At 43.4% G+C, this 18,928-nt stretch overlaps 1 protein-coding gene across 1 annotated transcript in view; it reads left to right on the plus strand.

Moving 5' to 3' along the window:
- CPN1 (carboxypeptidase N subunit 1) overlaps positions 1-18,608 on the plus strand; it is a 39,213-nt gene extending 20,605 nt beyond the window's left edge. Inside the window, exons 6-9 of the mRNA XM_032170047.2 lie at positions 3,759-3,898; positions 6,462-6,561; positions 12,042-12,160; positions 18,345-18,608. Of these exons, the coding sequence (XP_032025938.1) occupies positions 3,759-3,898; positions 6,462-6,561; positions 12,042-12,160; positions 18,345-18,491 (506 nt within the window). The 3' untranslated portion in view covers positions 18,492-18,608. The remainder of the gene's footprint in view (positions 1-3,758; positions 3,899-6,461; positions 6,562-12,041; positions 12,161-18,344) is intronic.
- Positions 18,609-18,928: the final 320 nt, after the last annotated feature.

Below are 18,928 nucleotides of genomic sequence, written 5' to 3' on the forward strand. Positions count from 1 at the left end.
ATTCTAATGCATGGAGAGAACCAATTTACTTATTTATTTTATTCAAGCATTTTTTAATTTTTATGGATACATACAAAGTGTATATATTTATGGGGTATATGTGATATTTTAATACAGGCATGCAATGTGTAATAATTACATCAGGGTAAATGAGATGTCCATCCCCTCAAGCATTCATTTCTTTGTGTTACCAACATTCCAATTGTACTCCCTCAGTTATTCTAAAAGGTACAGCAAATTATTGCTGATGGTAGTCACCCTTTTGTGCTATCATTCATTCTTTCTAACTATTTTTTGTATCTATTAACCATCCCCATTCTCCCCACCCCCACCATCCTTCCCAGTCTCTGGTAACCATCCTTCCTCTTTATTTTCATGAGTTCAATTATTTAAATTTTTAGCTCCCACAAATGAGAAAGAACGTGATAAGTCTGTTTTTCTGTGCCTGGCTTCATCCCTGTTTTTGCGAATGACAGGATCTTATTTTTTTTAATGACTGAATAGTATTCCATCGTGTATATGTGCCGCGTTTTCTTTATCCATTCATCTGTTGATGCACACTTAGGTTGCTTCCAAATCTTGGCTGTTGTGAATAGTGCTGCAGCAAACATGGGAGTGCAGATAACTCTTCAACATACTGATTTCCTTTGTTTGGGGTATATACCCAGCAGTGGGATTGCTGAATCAACTGGTAGTCCTATTTTTAGTTTTTTGAGGAACCTCCATACTGTTTGGAGAGAGCCAATTTAATAGGCTGTAGTTTTTATTCTTCAACTTTCCCCATTCTTTCTGTAACAGCTGCTTGCACTCATCAGCTTAAAAAGTAAGTGATAATTTTTTTCATCTTCATTTATTTATTTATTTATTTTGAGATGGAGTCTCTTTCTGTCACCCAGGCTGGAGTGCAGTGGCTCCATCTTGGCTCATTGCAACCTCTGCCTCCTGGCCCAAGCGATTCTCCTGCCTCGGCCTCCCGAGTAGCTGGGACTACAGGGACCCGCCACCACACCTGGCTAATTTTTGTATTTTTAGTAGGGACAGGGTTTCACCATGTTGGTCAGGCTGTTCTCAAACCCCTGACCTCAAGTGATCCGCCTGCCTCAGCCTCCCAAAGTTCTGGGATTACAGGTGTGAGCCACCATGCCAAGCTTCATTTTTATTGTGGTAAAATATACATAACATAAAATTTACCACTGTAATAATTTTTAAGCATATGATTCCGTATTATTAAGTATATTTGTGATGTTGTACGGTCATCACCAGCACTCATCTCCAGAACTCTTTTCAGCTTGTAAAACTGAAACCCTATACCCATTAAACAATAACTCTCCATTTCCCCTTACCCCAGCCCCTGGCAACCACCATTCTACTTTTTGTCTTTATGATTTTCACTGCTCTAAGTACTTCATGTAAGTGGGATCATGCAATATTTGTCTTTTTGTGAATGCCTTATATCACTTACCATAATGTCCTCAAAGTTCATCCATGTTATGGCGTTTGTCAGAATTTCCTTACTTTTTAAGGCTGAACAATATTCCATTGTACATTTATACCACATTTTGTTTCTCATTTATCCACCGATGGACACTTGAGTTGCTTTCACATTTTAGCTATTGTGAATAATGGTGCTACAAACATGATGTGCAAATATCTCTTTTGAGACCCTGATTTCTGTTCTTTTGGATATATAAACCCAGAAGTGGAATTGTTGGACATAAGGTAGTTCTATTTTTAATTTTTTTGAGGAACTGCCATACTGTTTTCCATAGAAAACACCACTTGTGCATGGGATTTTCAATTTCTCCACATCCTCACCAACTCTTTGTTTTTTTTTTGTTTTTTTTGTTTTTTTTTTTTATAGTAGCCATCCTAATAAGTTCAAGGTAGTATCTCATGGTAGTTTGATTTGCATTTCTCTAATGATTAGTGATATTGAGCATCTTTTCATGTGCTTATTGGCATTTATATACCTTCTTTGGAGAAATGTCTATTCAAGTCCTTTGCCCATTTAAAAAATCAAGTTGTTTGGGTTTTTTTGTTGTTGTTGTTGTTATTGTTATGTTTTAGGAGTTCTCTGTGTATTCTGAATATTAATATCTTATCAGATATATGAATCACAAATATTTTTCCCATTCCACGGTTGCCTTTTTACTCTGTTGACATTGTATTTGTTTGTTTGTTGGTCTGTTTGATTCTGTCATCACCTGTTCTGTCCTAGAGATACTGTCTTTTGATGAACAAAATTTTTCCATTTTCATGAAGTCTAATCTGTGATTTTTTTTCTTTTGTTGCCTGTGTCTTTGATTTTATATCCAGGAAATCATTGCCAAATCCAATGTCATGAAGCTTTTGCCCTATATATTCTTCTAAGAGTTTTATAGTTCTGGGTCTTAGATTTAGGTTGCCGATCCATCTTGAGTTAGTTTTTGTATATGGTGTTAGATAAGGCTCCAACTTCATTCTTTTGCATTTGGATATCCAGTTGCTCCAGCACCATTTGTTGACATGACTGTCCTTTCCCCATTGAATGGTCTTGGCATTCTTGTCAAAATTGCTTTGACCATATGTGCAAAGGTTTCTGGGCTGTCTTCCATTCCATTGATCTATATACCTGTCTTTACACCAGTACCACATTGTTTTGATTACTGTAGCTTTGAAGTAAGCTTCAAAATCAGAAATTGTGAGTCTCTAGCTTTGTTTCTCTAGCTTTGTTATTCTTTTTCAAGATTATTTTTGCTCCTCTGGGTTGCTTAAAATTCCATATGAATTTTAGGATGGGTTTTCTATTTTTGCAACAAACATCATTGAGATTTTGATAGGGATTGCATTGAATCTGTAGATCGCTTTGGGTAGTACAGACATTTTTAAGTGGATAATTTTTAACCCAAATGAAATTATAATGTAAGTAACCATCCTAATAATGAGAAACATATTAAAAAGTAATTGATTCAATTGAATAATGTAGAAGATCAGAACAAGCAAGTATTTTACAGAAAAAGAAGAAAATATAGCTGTCTTCTGCTTCTTCAGGAGTCTGTTTTTCTGGGATGGGTATTTTCAGATTAATATTGTGTTCTTAGATAGGAGAAGGGATGTGAAAGCAAAATATTAATCTCATTCCTAACCTCCCAGGTCTGAAGAACATTGTAGTTCAAGGAGAAAATCTGTTCTTTTAAAAACAGTCCATGTGCATAGTCTATAGTAAGGCACAGCTAATAAGCAGACTTTGGAAATGATAAAAGGGACAAGAAGTGAAATTCAGTCATGAAATGGAAAAAAAACATAAAGGATGAAGATGACAAAAGGGGCATTTATGAAGAGAGGAAACTGCAGAGAGAGAGAGGCACGTGAACTGGGAACTCGGGAAAAATTTTATGGAGGAAAGAAAGAAATAGAGGTCAAGAGGTAGAATAGAAGTTGATGAAGAAAAGAAAAAAAGAAGGTAATGAAGGGGGTGCTGGATGTTTCCAACACCAAGAAATGATAAATGTTTGGGAGAATGGATATTCTAATTAGCCTGATCTAATCACTATACATGTGTCTATTGAAACGTCACTATGCTTGCCCCATGAATATGTACACACTGTTATGTGATATACATGAATATGTACACATTATGTGCCAATGAAATAAATAAAATTAAAAGGTAATTCCCAAATAAATAAAAACAGAAAATTTTAAAAAGAGAGAGAGAGATGAGATGGGGCATTGGGTGGGAACCTGCTTATGGAAATCTGCCGCTGCCCTCTTTCCCTTAGGAATGCAAGACTTTAATTATCTCCATACCAACTGCTTTGAGATCACGCTGGAACTGAGTTGTGACAAGTTTCCCCCCCAAGAGGAGTTACAGCGGGAGTGGCTGGGTAATCGGGAAGCCCTAATCCAGTTCCTGGAACAGGTAAAACCTCATTTGTTAACTCTCATGTTTGCAAAAAGAGAAGTGCTTCTCAATGGCAGGCAAGGTGTTTCACTGGTTCAGATCTGACTTTTGCTCTGACTCAGTCCAATAGATTTGGGCATCTTCTTCCATTGAGATTTATTCATTCAACATTATTGAACAGCTGAACACAGTGGTTCTTACCTGTAATCCCGGCAGTATGGGAAGCTGAGATGGGAGGATCACTTGGGCTCAGGAGTTTGAGACCAGCCTGGGCAACATAGCTAGATCCCATGTCTACTAAAAAAAAAAAATAGCCAAGCATGGTGGCATGCTCCTGTAGACCCAGCTACACAGGAGGATGAGGTGGGAGGATCGCTTGTCTTGTGCTGGGAGTTCAAGGCTACTACAGTGAGCTGTGATCATGCCATTGCACTCCAGCCTGGGCAGCAGAGCAAGACCCTTCTCAAAAAAACTTACCGAGCACAACTATTTGTCAGAAACTGTACTATATGCTGTGAATTATGAATAAATAAGCAAATATCCCTGCCCATATGGAACTTACCTTCTAGTGAGGAGAGACAGGCAGTAAACAATAAATTGTATAACATGTTAAAAGAGAAATGCTATGAGGAAAGTCTTACAGAGGAGGTGACATTTAAACAAAACTTTCAAGGAGGTTAGGGAGAGAAACATGCAGATATCTAGGGGATAAAAGGGTTCCTCAAAATGGACACAACTGCAAATACAAAACCAACAAAAAGAATAGGAAAAATGCTCAGCACCACTAATCATTAGGGAAACGCAAATTAAAACTACAGTGAGGTTCCACCTCAGATTGATTGGGATGGCTGCTATCAAAAAAACAGAACTTCACAAATGTTTGCAAGGATGTGGAGAAATTGGAACCCTTGTGCACTATTAATGGGAAAGTAAAGTGGTACAATCATTATGAAAAACAGTTACTGGCAATTCCTCAAACAGTTAGAATTCCTATATGCTCCAGCAATGCCATTTTTGGGTATATACTCAAAAGAACAGAAATAAGGGCCTCAAAGAGATATTTGCACACCCATATTCGTAATAGCATTATTTACAATAGCCAAAAAGTGGGAGCAACCCAGTGTTCATTGGTAGATGACTGTATAAATGAATGTGGTATATCCATACAGTGGAATATTATATCGCCTTAAAAAGGAAGGAAATTGTCACCAGGTGTGGTGGCTCACGCCTGTAATCCCAGCACTTTGGGAGGCTGAGGTGGGCAGATCACCTGAGTTTGGGAGTTTGAGACCAGCCTGACCAACATGGAGAAACCCTGTCTTTACTAAAAATACAAAATTAGCTGGGTGTGGTGGCACGTGCCTGTAATCCCAGCTACTCGAGAGGCTGACGCAGGAGAATCGCTTGAACCTGGGAGGTGGAGGTTGTCGTGAGCCGAGATAGCACTATTGCACTCCAGCCTGGGCAACAAGAGCGAAACTCCATCTCAAAAATAAGGAAGGAAATTCTGACACATGCTACAACATGGATGAATCTTGAGGATATTATGCCAAGTGAAATTAGCCACCCACAAAAAGACAAATGCTGTATTATTCCACTTATATGAGGTACTTAGAGTAGTCAAAATTATAGAGATGGAAAGTATTGATAGAATGGTGGTTGCCAGGGGCTGGGGGAGGGGATAATGGAGAATCATTGTTTAATGGATATAGGGTTTCAGTTTTTTAAGATAAAAAGAGTTATGCAGATGGGTGGTGGTGATGGTTGCACAACATTACAAGTGTTTTTTTTTTTTTTTTTTAGACAGTCTCGCTCTGTCACCCAGGCTGGAGTGCAGTGGCGTGATCTAAGCCCACTGCAACCTCCGCCTCCTGGGTTTAAGCGATTCTCCTGTCTCGGCTTCCTGAGTAGCTAGGATTACAGGCACCCACCACCACACCTGGCTAATTTTTGTATTTTTAATAGAGACAGGGTTTCCCCATGTTGGCCAGGCTGGTCTCGAACTCCTGACCTCAGGTGATCCGCCCACCTCGGCCTCCCAAAGTGCTGGGATTACAGGCATGAGCCACCGCACCTAGCTAAATGTATTTAATAACACTGAACTGTACACTTAAAATGGTAAATTTTATTTTATGTGTATTTTATTACAGTCTGTCACAGCAAATAAAAAAAATAAAAAAAAAAAAGAAAGAAAGAAAAGAAAGCCAGGACACCAGTGGGGCTGGACTGATCTCAGAAGTAAGGGAGAGAAAAGGTGTTTGGAGATGGGATCAGAGAGCTAACAGGTAGCTTTACAGACAGACCATCACAAGAACTTTAGCGTTTGCTCAGAGTGAGTTAGGTTTTGAGTAGGACAGTGACATGATTTGAGTCAGGCTGTAACAGGAACGCTGTGACCACTCTAATTGCGAAGAGATTAATTGGGGCAGGGAGAGAGGCAAAGAGACCAGTTAAGGGACTATTACCATCATCTTTGTGAAGATAAAATGCAAAAACATACGAGAAAGGGCTTTGAGACTCTAAAACACCATACAAATGGTACAAATGTTTTATGATCATAACTATATACTTGTTCCTGCAGGTTCACCAGGGCATCAAGGGAATGGTGCTTGATGAGAATTACAATAATCTCGCCAATGCTGTCATTTCTGTCAGTGGGATTAACCATGATGTCACTTCAGGTAGGTGGTCACTGCTTAGGGGTAGGAAGGAAGCGTTCACTCCTGCATCTTCTTCAGCATAATCAAGGGGCCAGTTTGTAAGCCAGTGAGACCAGCAGGGGCGTCAAGGAGGCTGGGAGTGGGGGGGATGGAGGAAAGAAGGGCAATGAAAATGGAGACAGTAAATTAAGAGGCTGAGTCAAACAACCAAGATGTTTTAATGGAAAATCTTTTGCTTCTGATGCAAGCAATCCCTGAGAGGTCAGGATCAGGAAAGACTGATGTAAATGTAACTTCTCATCAGCATTCAGGAGTCACTACCACATACAATTTTGTTAGGGGTATTTTCTGGGCTTAAGCCTGTTAATAGCTCACATACTCGTGTGAAATTGGGTAGAAACAGGACTGTAAAATGGATAGTTAGCTTTGTTGCTGACTTGGCATTTCCCTACACTCTATTGGGAAAGTTAGCAAGATTCTTTCCATTATAGGCTTACTATGGGGGCAAGATTAATAGTGGAGGTGGATCTTAGAGCTACCTGGAACCTCCTAGAAGGGCACAGAATTATCTCACAGCAGAATGGTGTTGTAAGCTGACTCAGCCCCGCTTGATCATGCACAATGCATAGGATTTTTTGTTTTATTTTGCTCTTAATGCGTAACAGTAGCTACCAATAGTTATGGTTACAGGTAGGTGAGATTTGCCTAAATCCCCACCTTTTTTTCTTTTTTTTTTTTTTTGAAAAGGAGTCTCATTCTGCCATCCAGGCTGGAGGGCAATGGTGTGATCTCACTGCAACCTCTGCCTCCTGAGCTCAAGCCATTCTCCTACCTCAGCCTCCAAAATAGCTGGGACTACAAGCATGCAACACCACACCTGAGTAATTTTTTGTGTTTTTTGTACAGACGGGGTGTCACCATGTTGCCCAGGCTGGTTTTGAGCTCCTGGGCTCAAAAGCTTCCCAAAGTACTGGGGTTACAGGTGTGAGCCACCACATCCAGCCCTCCGCACAACCTTAATACTAGCAAGTCTCACCTGAATTTTACTACACTAACATTTATTACCAAGCAGCCATTTCACAGTTCCTACAATCTGTTTAAGCTGGATGAACTCTCAGCTTTCTCTTCTTTAAAGTGATCTCAATGCATCTTATATGAAAGTTTCATTCAAGGCAAAGGTAATGTCTAAAGGCAGAATCCTGTAGCCTCACAGTGAAGTATCAGACAACTAGAGACTGTTAGCCCCATGTCTGGACACAGGACTGTTTAGGAATCCAAACTCAGGAACCATCCTTTTTATTTGTTTTTTCTTTTTCCGTTTTTTACAGAAATGTTTCTGAGTCGTAGGAGTCATTCCTATCAGCACAGCCTTCTTCAGGGCTTGCCAGATTCTTTCTAGCAAAGTGATGGGGTCTCACTGTGTTGCCCAAGCTGGTCTCAAACTCAAGCAGTTCTTCTGCCTCAGCCTCCCAAATAGCTGGATTACAGGGTCTCACTCTATTGCCTGGGCTGCAGTGCAGTGGTGCAGTCAGGGCTCACTGCAGCCTTGACCTTCCAGGCTCAGGTGATCCTCCCTCCTCAGCCTCCCAAGTAGCTGGAACTACAAGTGCATACCACCATGCTCAGCTAATTTTTTTATTTTTTATTTTTTATTTTTTTTACAGAGTCAGAGTTTTGCCCTGTTGTCCAGGGTGGCCTCAAACTCCTGAGCTCAAGTGATCTGCCTGCCTCAGCCTCCCAAAGTGCTGGGATTCCAGGAAGGCACACCTGGCTTTTGCTAGATTCTTATACTGTGTCCAAGCAAGTGTGGGAATGTGTCTAAAACATTCCAGCCAATCAACATATATTGCTGGGCACAGTGGCTCACGCCTGTAATCCCAACACTTTGGGAGGCTCAGGCGAGAGGAACACTTGAGGTCAGGAGTTCAAGACCAGCCTGACCAACATGGTGAAACCCCTGTCTCTACTAAAACTACAAAAATTAGCTGGGTGTGGCCAGGTGTGGTGGCTCACACCTGTAATCCCAGCACTTTGGGAGGCTGAGGCACAGATTGCCTGAGCTCAGGAGTTTGCAACCAGCCTAGGCAACACGGTGAAACCCCATCTCTACTAAAATATAAAAAATTAGCCAGGCGTAGTGGTGTGTGCCTGTAGTCCCAACTACTCGGGAGGCTGAGGCAGGAGAATTGCTTGAACCCAGGAGGTGGAGGTTGCAGTTAGCCGAGATCATGCCACTGCACTCCAGCCTGGGCGACAGAGTGAGACTCCGTCTAAAAAAAAAAAAAAAAAAAAATTAGCTGGGCATGGTGGTGTGGTCTGTAGTCCCAGCTACTCGGGAAGCTAAGGCACGGAGGCATGAGAATCACTTGAACCCAGGAGGCGGAGGTTGCAGTGAGCCGAAATCACATCACTGCACTCCAGCCTGGGCAGAGGGAGATTCTGTTTCAAAACAACAATAAAAACAAAACATATTAAACCCCACTAATTTTTCTAATAAGTGCCATTTCACCAGCCATTGTGTTAATTAACAAATTTTTAGGTTGGGCACAGTAGCTCACGCCTGTAATCCCAGTGCTTTGGGAGGCCAAGGTGGGTGGATCACCTAAAGTCAGGAGTTCAAGACCAGCCTGGCCAACGTGGTGAAACCCTGTCTCTACTAAAAATACAAAAAATTAGCCAGGCGTGGTGGCAGGCACCTGTAGTCCCAGATACTCAGGAGGCTGAGTTCAAGCAGGAGAATCGCTTGAACCCAGGAGGTGGAGGTTGCAGTGAGCCAAGATCGAGCCACTGTACTCCGGCCTGGGAGACAGAGCAAGACTCCATCTCAAAAAAAAAAAAAATTTTTTTTTTCATTTCATCAGTGAAAAAACCCATTGTAAACATTCATTATATTACTTAGTAAAGCATCTAGTGTTGATGAGAGAGAAAGCTAGCTGAAGCCCTCATAGTAGCTGCATCTGGAATGGGGCCTTTCTGACACAACACTCGCTAACCACTTCAGGATTCAAGTCCCTAGTTAAGAAAACGACAACCCCTGGGGTGTCATTTCAACTATCCAACACGTGTACTTTGCTGAAGCATTTTAAAGTAAATTACAGGCATTTAATAGGGGGCAGAAAAAGACTTCCTCATTATTGTTTGTCTCAATGTTTATTGTATTTATTATTTCAAATATTCATTGCTATATACTTAAAATGAATTTTAAAATCACTGTCATAATTGAGTCTAAAGGGATGGAAAGTCATTAGCCAAAATGCTCTTTCCCTGTTATAGAAAAACAGGCTTCTTTTGAATTTTATTTTTCACTTGCCATACTTTTGAAGGTGATAAAAGAAATTTTTTTGTTTTTTGAGACAGAGTCTTGCTCTGTCGCCCAGGCTAGAGTGCAGTGGTATGAGCCACTGCAACCAGCCCAATAGAAGAAATACTAAAAATAAGATTCTCACTGGGCACAATGGCATATGCCTGTAATCCCAGCACTTTGGGAGGCTGAGCTGAGAGAATTGCTTGAGGTCAAGAGTTCAAGACCATGCTGGTCAACATAGCAAGACCCCATCTCTACAAAAAATAAAAATAATAAAATTAACCAGTCACAGTGGTGCGTGCCTATAGTCCCAGCTATTCAAAAGGCTGAGGCGGGAAAATTGCTTGAGTCTGGGAATTCAAGGTTGCAGTGATCTATGAAAGCACCACTGCACTCTAGCCTGGGCAAACAAAGCGAGACCCTACCTCAAAAAAAGAGACAGGACTCTCAAAATCATATCTTTACTGGTCATGTAGTCCAGCCTTCCCATAAGATTACACCCATACAACACCACCGACAGCTTTTTGTCCAACCCAGGGCCTCCATGTTCAGTGGCGCAGGTTTTGCACTGTACATCTGCGTGGCCTTTCCAGGCTTCTGATCTAGTCTGTGCTTGAGTGCTCACAATTTCATAAAGCAGTCCATTCCTTTCTTTGTAGCTCTGTTTCTGTCAACAGGTTTGTTTGTTTGTTTTATTTGAGACAGAAACTTGCTCTGTCACCAAGGCTAGAGTGCAGTGGCATGATCTCGGCTCACTGTAGCCTCCACCTCCCGCGGTCCAGCAATTATCCTGCCACAGCCTCCCAAGTAGCTGAGACTACAAGCATGTGCCACCATGCCTGGCTAATTTTTGTATTTTTAGTAGAGATGGGGGTTTCACCATGTTGGCCAGGCTGGTCTCAAACTCCTGACCTCAGGTGATCCACCCACCTGGGCCTCCCAAAGTGCGGAGATTATAGGCATGAGCCACGGCACCTGGCCTCAACAGGTTTTATTTCTAAAACTAGCAAAATCTGCCTCCCTGCAACTTAAACCCATACTTCTCATTCTTATTTCTTTAGATAGACATCATTTCTTCACAGTGGCCTTTCAAATATCAAAACTGTGGTCTCACGTGGTTTCTTTATTAGGCAAAACATTCACAGACCTTTCAACCTTTCCTCTCTCTTAATGATCCTTTACTGGAGGTGAGTTTGTATTAAACTACAGGGTCTAGAATTACATTTAACACATTCAGTGTTGAGCACAGTAAAACTCCTGCTTCGTAGGAGCTGAGGCCGTACTCCTATTAAGATAGTCCACAAATGATTTAAATCTTTACTAGTTTCATGCTATTAAGAAAAGCCAGGCTGGGTGCAGTGGCTCATGCCTGTAATCGCAGCACTTTGGGAGGCTGAGGTGGAAGGATCACTTGAGCCCAGGAGTTTGAGACCAGCCTGGGCAACATAGTGAGAACCGGACTCTGTTTATTTATTTTGAAAAAGAAAAGATGGCCAGGCTCGGTGGCTCATGCCTGTAATCCCAGCACTTTGGGAGGCCAAGGCTGGCAAATCACCTGAGGCCAGGAGTTTGAGACCAGCCTGGCCAACATGGTGAAACCCCATCTCTACTAAAAATATAAAAATTAGCTGGGTGTGGTGATGCATGCCTGTAATCCCAGCTACTTGGGAGGCTGAGGCAGGAGAATTGCTTGAACCCGGTAGGTAGGGGTTGCAGTGTGCTGAGATCATACCACTGCATTCCAGCCTGGGCAACAGAGTGACAGAGTGAGACTCCATCTCAAAAAAAAAAAAAAAACAAAAAAAAAACAAAAAAAGCCAACGGGCTCAGCGGCTCATGCCTGTAATCCCAGCACTGGGAGTCTGAGGTGGGCAGATCACCTGAGGTCAGGGGTTCAATAATAGCCCGGCCAACATGGTGAAACCCCGTCTCTACTAAAAATACAAAAATTAGCTGAGCATGGTGGCACACGCCTGTAATCCCAGCTACTTGGCAGACTGAGGCAGGAGAATTGCTTGAACCTGAGAGGCAGAGGTTGCAGTGAGCTGAGATCACGCCACTTCACTCCAGCCTGGGTGACAGAGCAAGACCCTGTCTCAAAAAAAAGAAAAGCCAACCTTGTAGTCAGTTAAAAACCCCAGCTTATTTGGGACAGGTTTTTAATCAGTAGACTGAGTTATATCTTTGTGACTTTCAGGTGACCACGGTGATTACTTCCGGCTGCTGCTTCCAGGTATCTACACTGTTAGTGCCACAGCACCTGGGTTTGACCCAGAGACAGTGACTGTGACCGTGGGTCCTGCGGAACCGACATTGGTGAGTTACGCTGAGCTTGACGGTGCACTGTAAAGATCACTTATACAGTCTTTTTTGAAGGACAGTGTCCTGCTCTGTCACCCAGGCTGGAGTGCAGTGGCACCACTGTGGCTCACTGCAGCCTCGATCTCCCAGGCTGAAGCAATCCTGCCGCCTCAGCCTCCCGAGTAGCTGAGAGTGAGTATAAGAGCACACCACCATGCCCGCCTAATTTTTCTACTTTTTGTAGAAAAAGGATGTCGTCATGTTACCCAGGCTGGTCTTGAACTCCTGGACTCAAGTGTTCTGCCTGCCTCAGCCTCCCAAAGTGCTGAGATTACAGACATGAGCCACTACCCTTGGCCCTTACAAAATCTTAAGTGATTGCACAGCTCTAATCTTTGCCCAGCTTCTTTCTTTTACTGTTTTTTAAAGAATTAATTGCTCACACATCCTAATTTTTGTTCTGTCACTCTCCTATTATATCCTTCCTCACTTCCTTTTGGCTTTTCCTCTTCTGTCTAACATAGCATAGTGATTTAAAGCACTGTCTAGTTCTAAATTCAGCTCATTTGCCCACAGACCTTGGACAAATTACCTAATCTCTCTTATTCTCAGTAAATTGGTAATAATAGTGCCTCCTTCACCAGAGGCTGAAATGAGAACGTGCACATAAAGCCCTTAGTATGCAGGGGCCAAATCAACTCTCAAAAGGCAGATTAATTGGAGAAAAGCCATACCAATTTATTTTTATTTTATTATTATTATTATTATGATTATTTTGAGACAGGGTTTTGCTCTTCTTGCCCAGGCTGGAGTGCAATGGAATGATCTTGGCTCACTGCAACCTCTGCCTCCCAGGTTTAAGTGATTCTCCTGCCTCAGCCTCCCGAGTAGCTGGGATTACAGGCATGTGCCACCATGCCTGGCTAATTTTTGTATTTCTTTTTAGTAGAAACGGGGTTTCTCCTTGTTGGTCAGGCTGGTCTCGAACTTCTGACCTCAGGTGATCTGCCCACCTCGGCCTCCCAAAGTGCTGGGATTATAGGCGTGAGCCACCGTGCCCGGCCTGTTTTTTGTTTGTTTGTTTTGTGTGAGCATACCAGTTTATTTAACGTGTATACACAGGAGCCTTCAGAATGAAGGCCCAAAGATACAGGGGAAATTTGTCCACTTTTATGCGTAGGTTCAACGAAGTAGGTACAGCTAGGTATAAATGCGATTGGACAAAAGAAGTATCAGCTAATGCTATGCACTGAGTGAAGACATCTAGCAAGGCCTATCTTTCCAGATTCTTCTGGGCTCTCTGACCATGAATTTCTTCCTTCTGGGTGTGGGTCAATACCCTCTCTGGAAAGAGGGACTTATGACCTATAGTCAAACAAGGTAGGGTCTTATGACCTACAGTCAAACAAGGGAGGTCAGATATGTCCTCCTCCTCCTCTCTTCCTCCTCGTCCTCCTTCTCCTTGACCTACAGTCAAACAAGGTAGGTCAGATATCTCCTCCTCTTCCTCCTCCTCCTCCTCCTCCTCTTCTTCTTTCATAGAGACAGGGAGTGTCTCTGTCCCTCAGGCTGTGCACTGGCACGATTATGGCTCACTGCAGCCTCAGACTCAAGAGATCTTCTGCTTCATCTTCCCAAGTAGCTGGGACTACAGGCACATGCCACCATGTCCAACTAATTTTTTTTTTTTTTTTTGAGATGGGGTCTCGCTCTGTCACCCAGGCTGGAGTGCAGTGGCTCAATCTCGGCTCACTGCAACCACTGTCTCTTGGGTTCAAGCAATTCTCCTGCCTCAGCCTCCCAAGGAGCTGGGATTACAGGCGTGTGCCACCACCTCCAGCTATTTATTGTATTTTTAGTAGAGACAGGGGTTTGCCATGTTGGCCAGGCTGATCTTGAACTCCTGACCTCAGGTGATCTGCCCGCCTCGGCCTCCCAAAGTGCTAGGATTACAGGTGTGAGCCATGCGCCCGGCCATTTTTATTTTTATTTTTATTTTTTGAGACTAGAGTCTCGCTCTGTTGCCCAGGCTGGAGTGAATGGCACATTCTCGGCTCACTGCAACCTCCGCCTCCCAGGTTCAAATGATTCTTCTGCCTCAATCTCCCAAGTAGCTGGGACTACAAGGCATGCGCCACCACGCCCAGCTAATTTTTGCATTTTTAGTAGAGACGGGTTTTCACCATGTTGACCAGGCTGGTCTTGAACTCCTGACCTCAGGTGATCCACCCTCCTCAGCCTCCCAAAGGGCTGAGATTACAGGCGTGAGCCACCGCACCCGGCCTAATTTTTGTTATTTTTTGTAGAGACAGGGTTTTCTGTGTAGCCCAGGCTGGAGTGCAGTGGTACAGTCATGGCTCACTGCAGCCTTGAACTCCTGGGTTCAAGAGATCCTCACACCTTGGCCTTCCAAAGCACTGGGATTACAGGCGTGAGCCATTGTGCTCCCTCCGCCTAGACTGTGATCGGCCTAAACCTGATAGTTTCTTTAAGACCAGTTTTCGCAGAGAAAGGCAGCGGGCTTGCATTCTTCTGTGCCACTGGCAAGGACTGCCACCAGAGGGCGCTCTACCATCCCTTCTGGTGCTCCATGGGCCCTGATTTTGCTTTCCACTCATGCTGCAAAGAGCCAGCTACTTTTCAAGATTCAACTCTCCAGGGCTTTCTTTTACAGCTAGGATGAGAAGCAAAGAACTTCTTTGATTTTACAGCCTGGATCTTTTCAGGTTTGGTTGTATTAAGATCTCAGAGCTAACAGAGCTCAGAGATCATAGACACTAATCCTCAGATTTCTCAAATGAGAACAAAATAATGAGGCAGTCCTATTTAATGGCCATCTACAGATCTCATTTCCTAAAAGTCAGCCTTTCCTAGGGTCGCCTCACTCCTTCTGTACACAATCCTTAGTAGACCCTCCCACCACCTTTCCCTATTAACACAATGCAGTCAAGTCAAGCTTGTCTTTTACTATTTATTGAATAAGTACTATGTATGACATGATATGAGAGCTTTCCAGCATTATCTCATTTAACCTTCACAACAACCCTGTGAGGTAGATGCAAGTATCCCCATTTGTGGCTTAGAGAAGACAAAAGAAACTTGTGTAAGTATCACATAGCAAGTGGTGGGAGTCAGGATTCGAACCTATATCAGGCTCTCTGGCTCCCTTCTTAGCCAATGTGTTACTGGAATTCATACTAAGTGTACAACCTGTGTTTGTAGCTCCTTATTGTAACACAAGGATCAGGAGAAAGAACTATGCTTTAAGTCCTTTGAGAATTCCTCTGGAATTTCCAATGTTTCTTCCTCCATCCTCTCCCCTAGTCCCATTTCCTAAATAATGTAAATTACTTCTCCTTACAGTTGCCCGAAACAGAGAGTAAATCTTTCATTGCAGCCTATTAGCTGATCTGGGGTCCTCTTTCCCTTTTTTCTTGTTATATCCTAAAATCGAATGACTGTTAAGCAGCTACATATATAAGTTTTGCATTACCAGCAAGTCTGTTCAATGCCAAGTTCAAACAACTGCACGTCCTCTTGAGTAACACACTCAATTTCAAAGGATTTTGCCCCCTTTTTCACATATTCTTTAAATAAATTAACATAACCCATCATTATGTCAAATATACTCAGAGGAGAAAAGATGTCTGTCATTTGGATACAATTTCCAGACACAGTAACAACTAAAAACCCATTTATTGATCACAAAGGAGTCTATCTCCCTTCCCAGTCTAAAGCAGATATCCATCTGTCTGGGAAAGAAAAAAGGAAAAAAATATTGCCCAGGTGTGGTGGCTCACACCTGTAATCCCAGCACTTCAGGAGGCTGAGGCAGGCGGATCACTTGAGGTCAGGAATTTCAGACCAGCCTGGCCAACATGGCGAAGCCCTGTCTCTACTCAAAATACAAAAATTAGCCAAGTGTGGTAGCACACACCTGTAATCCCAGCTACTTGGGAGGCTGAGGCAGGAGAATTGCTTGAACCCAGGGGGCGGAGGTTGCAGTGAGCCGAGATTGTGCCACTGCACTCCAGCCTGGGCGACAGAGCAAGACTCCATCTCAAAAAAGAAAAAAAAAGATTGTTTACTACAGAGTTTCCAGCTTTAAAATGTCTTGGCCAGATGCGGTGACTTACACATGTAATCTCAGCACTTTGGAAGGCCGAGGCTGGCAGATCACTTGAGCCCAGGGGTTTGAGACCAGCCTGGGCAACATGGCGAAATCATGTCTCTACAAAACAGTTCAAAAATTAGCCGGGCATGGTGTCATGCACATGTAGTGCCAGCTACTTGGGAGGCTGAGGTGGGAGGATCACTTGAACCCAGGAGATGGAGGCTGTAGTGAGCCGTGATTACACCACTGCACTCCAGCCTGGATGACAGAGTAAGACCTTATCTCAGAATAAAAATAAAATGAAATAAAATACCTTCCGGGGCCCAGTGTTCTCTTTGCTTTTCCCCAAGGCCTTCTACATGTCACCACTCCTTTACTTTTCTTCTGTCCTTGCCTCATTTTCTGTCTCTCTTCTCTCTCGTTTTTTTCTGTCCTAGATTCCTATGTTATTAAATAGGAACTGGTAAATAATACAGCACAGTTGGCTCTGATTCTCCCCTTCCCTCCTGGAGGAACTAGCAGAAAAATTGGCTGTCAATTTTTGCGGAAAGGGCAGGAAATAACCCTACAGAGAGGCCTCTCAGTCAGTGGCATGTTTTTTAACTCCCAGCTGGCTTCAGGGGCTGAAGCTGTTCCAAGGGTGGGAAAGCCCAGGCCTGCCCCAGAGGAGTGTGGTTAGGACAGTGTGCCACTCCCTCTCCTTCCTCTTCAGCCTGGGATAGTTCTACGGCTCTTCCACACCCAGAATGTCCCACATTTGTCAGTGAAAAGTATCTTTCCATCTGCGTGCTGTGGCCAGAAGAGAAGTTGCAATGTAGCATTTGAAAGGATGCATTAACACACATGGAAATTTCCAGTTTAAGAATCCAAGCAGGGCGTGGTGGCATGTGCCTGTAGTCCCAGCTACTCAGGAGGCTGAGAGGCTGAGGCAGGGGGATCTTGAACCCAGGAGTTTGAGTCCAGCCTGGACAACATAACAAGACCCCATCTCTAAAATAAAAAAAAAAGTAAAATAAATCCCTAAGTCCATACCAACACTCTTTATCATCTCTACTATCTTTGAAGTCAAACAAGTAGGCAGAAGGTTTAGTTCTGAAGCGTGGTGACACTTACTGGCATGCCTGAGCATGGCACCTGTGAGTCACCCAGGCAGCATAAAGGAGATTATTACAGCACCATCAATCATGGCTCTTGTCCTAAGTGGCAGTATTGGTGAAATCATATTTGATGTGTAGATATATTTTTCTTTCTTTTCTTTACTTTTTTTCTTTTTGAGATGGAATCTCACTCTGTCACCCAGGCTGGAGTGCAGTGGCATGATCTTGGCTCTCTGCAACCTCTGCCTGCTGAGTTCAAGCAATTCTCCTGCCTCAGCCTCCCGAGTAGCTGGAACTATAGGCATGTGCCACCAGCCCAGCTAATTTTTGTATTTTCAGTAGAGACGGGGTTTCACCTTGTTGGCCAGGCTGGTGTCTAACTCCTGATCTCAAGTAATCTGCCCACCTCAGCCTCCCAAAGTGAAGGGATTACAGCCACCATGCCCAACCTAATTTTTTTTTTTTTTTTTTTTTTTGAGATGGAGTCTCACTGTCACTCAGGCGGGAGTGCAGTGGCAAAATCTCAGCTCACTGCAGCCTCCACCTCCTGGGTTCAAGCAATTCTACCGCCTCCTGAGTAGCTGGGACTATAGGTGTGCACCAGCACACCTGGCTAATTTCTTTGTATTTTTAGTAGAGACAGGGTTTCACCATATTGGCCAGGGTGGTCTTGAACTCCTGACCTCAGGTGATCCACCACCTCAGCCTCCCAAAGTGCTGGGATTGCAGGCATGAGCCACCACTCCCAGCCCATTTTTTTCTAATACATATAAAATCAATGTATATTAAGTTAATCCAGTCACACTCTATCTATCACCAATGATTGCATACCAATTTTGGGGGAACATTAGCCAAGTCTATATGACACCACCAGTGCTTCTCTGGGTCGCTGCTATAATAATTTTCCCTAGTACCCAGCCCTCAGAAACTGGAACTATGACAAAAGATGGTCAAACGGATCTCCTAGCTTCTGCTTTTTTTCTTCCAGATTAACTTCCACCTCAAAAGAAGCATCCCTCAAGTAAGCCCTGTGAGGAGAGCTCCCAGCAGAAGGCACGGAGTCAGAGCCAAAGTGCAGCCCCAGGCCAGAAAGAAAGAAATGGAGATGAGGCAGCTCCAGAGAGGCCCTGCCTGAAACACACAGTGCCAGGCAACCCTTCAGAAAGGCTTTGCTCCTGCTCTCAGAACAGATGAAGCATTCTTTCTGTTTTATTATCTGGGACATATTTAAATACAAACATATTCAGAACAATTCAGAATGGTCTCCGTCTGTTCCAGGGGTAAGCCATCTCTAGGTCATCATGAAAGAAATTAGGATCTATTGAAAGGTAATGTGGTGGCCGGGTGTGGTGGCTCACATCTGTAATCCTAGCACTTTGGGAGGCCGAGGCGGGTGGATCACCTAAGGTCAAGAGTTCGGAACCAGCCTGGCCAACATGGTGAAACCCTGTCTCTACTAAAAATACAAAAAATTAGCTGGTCATGGTGGCACGCACCTGTAATCCCAGCTACTCAGGAGGCTAAGGCAGGAGAATCACTTGAACGTGGGGGGTGGAGGTTGCAGTGAGCTGA

Source organism: Hylobates moloch, unplaced genomic scaffold, assembly GCF_009828535.3.
Source record: "Hylobates moloch isolate HMO894 unplaced genomic scaffold, HMol_V3 SCAFFOLD_3, whole genome shotgun sequence".
Lineage (NCBI taxonomy): Eukaryota > Metazoa > Chordata > Mammalia > Primates > Hylobatidae > Hylobates > Hylobates moloch.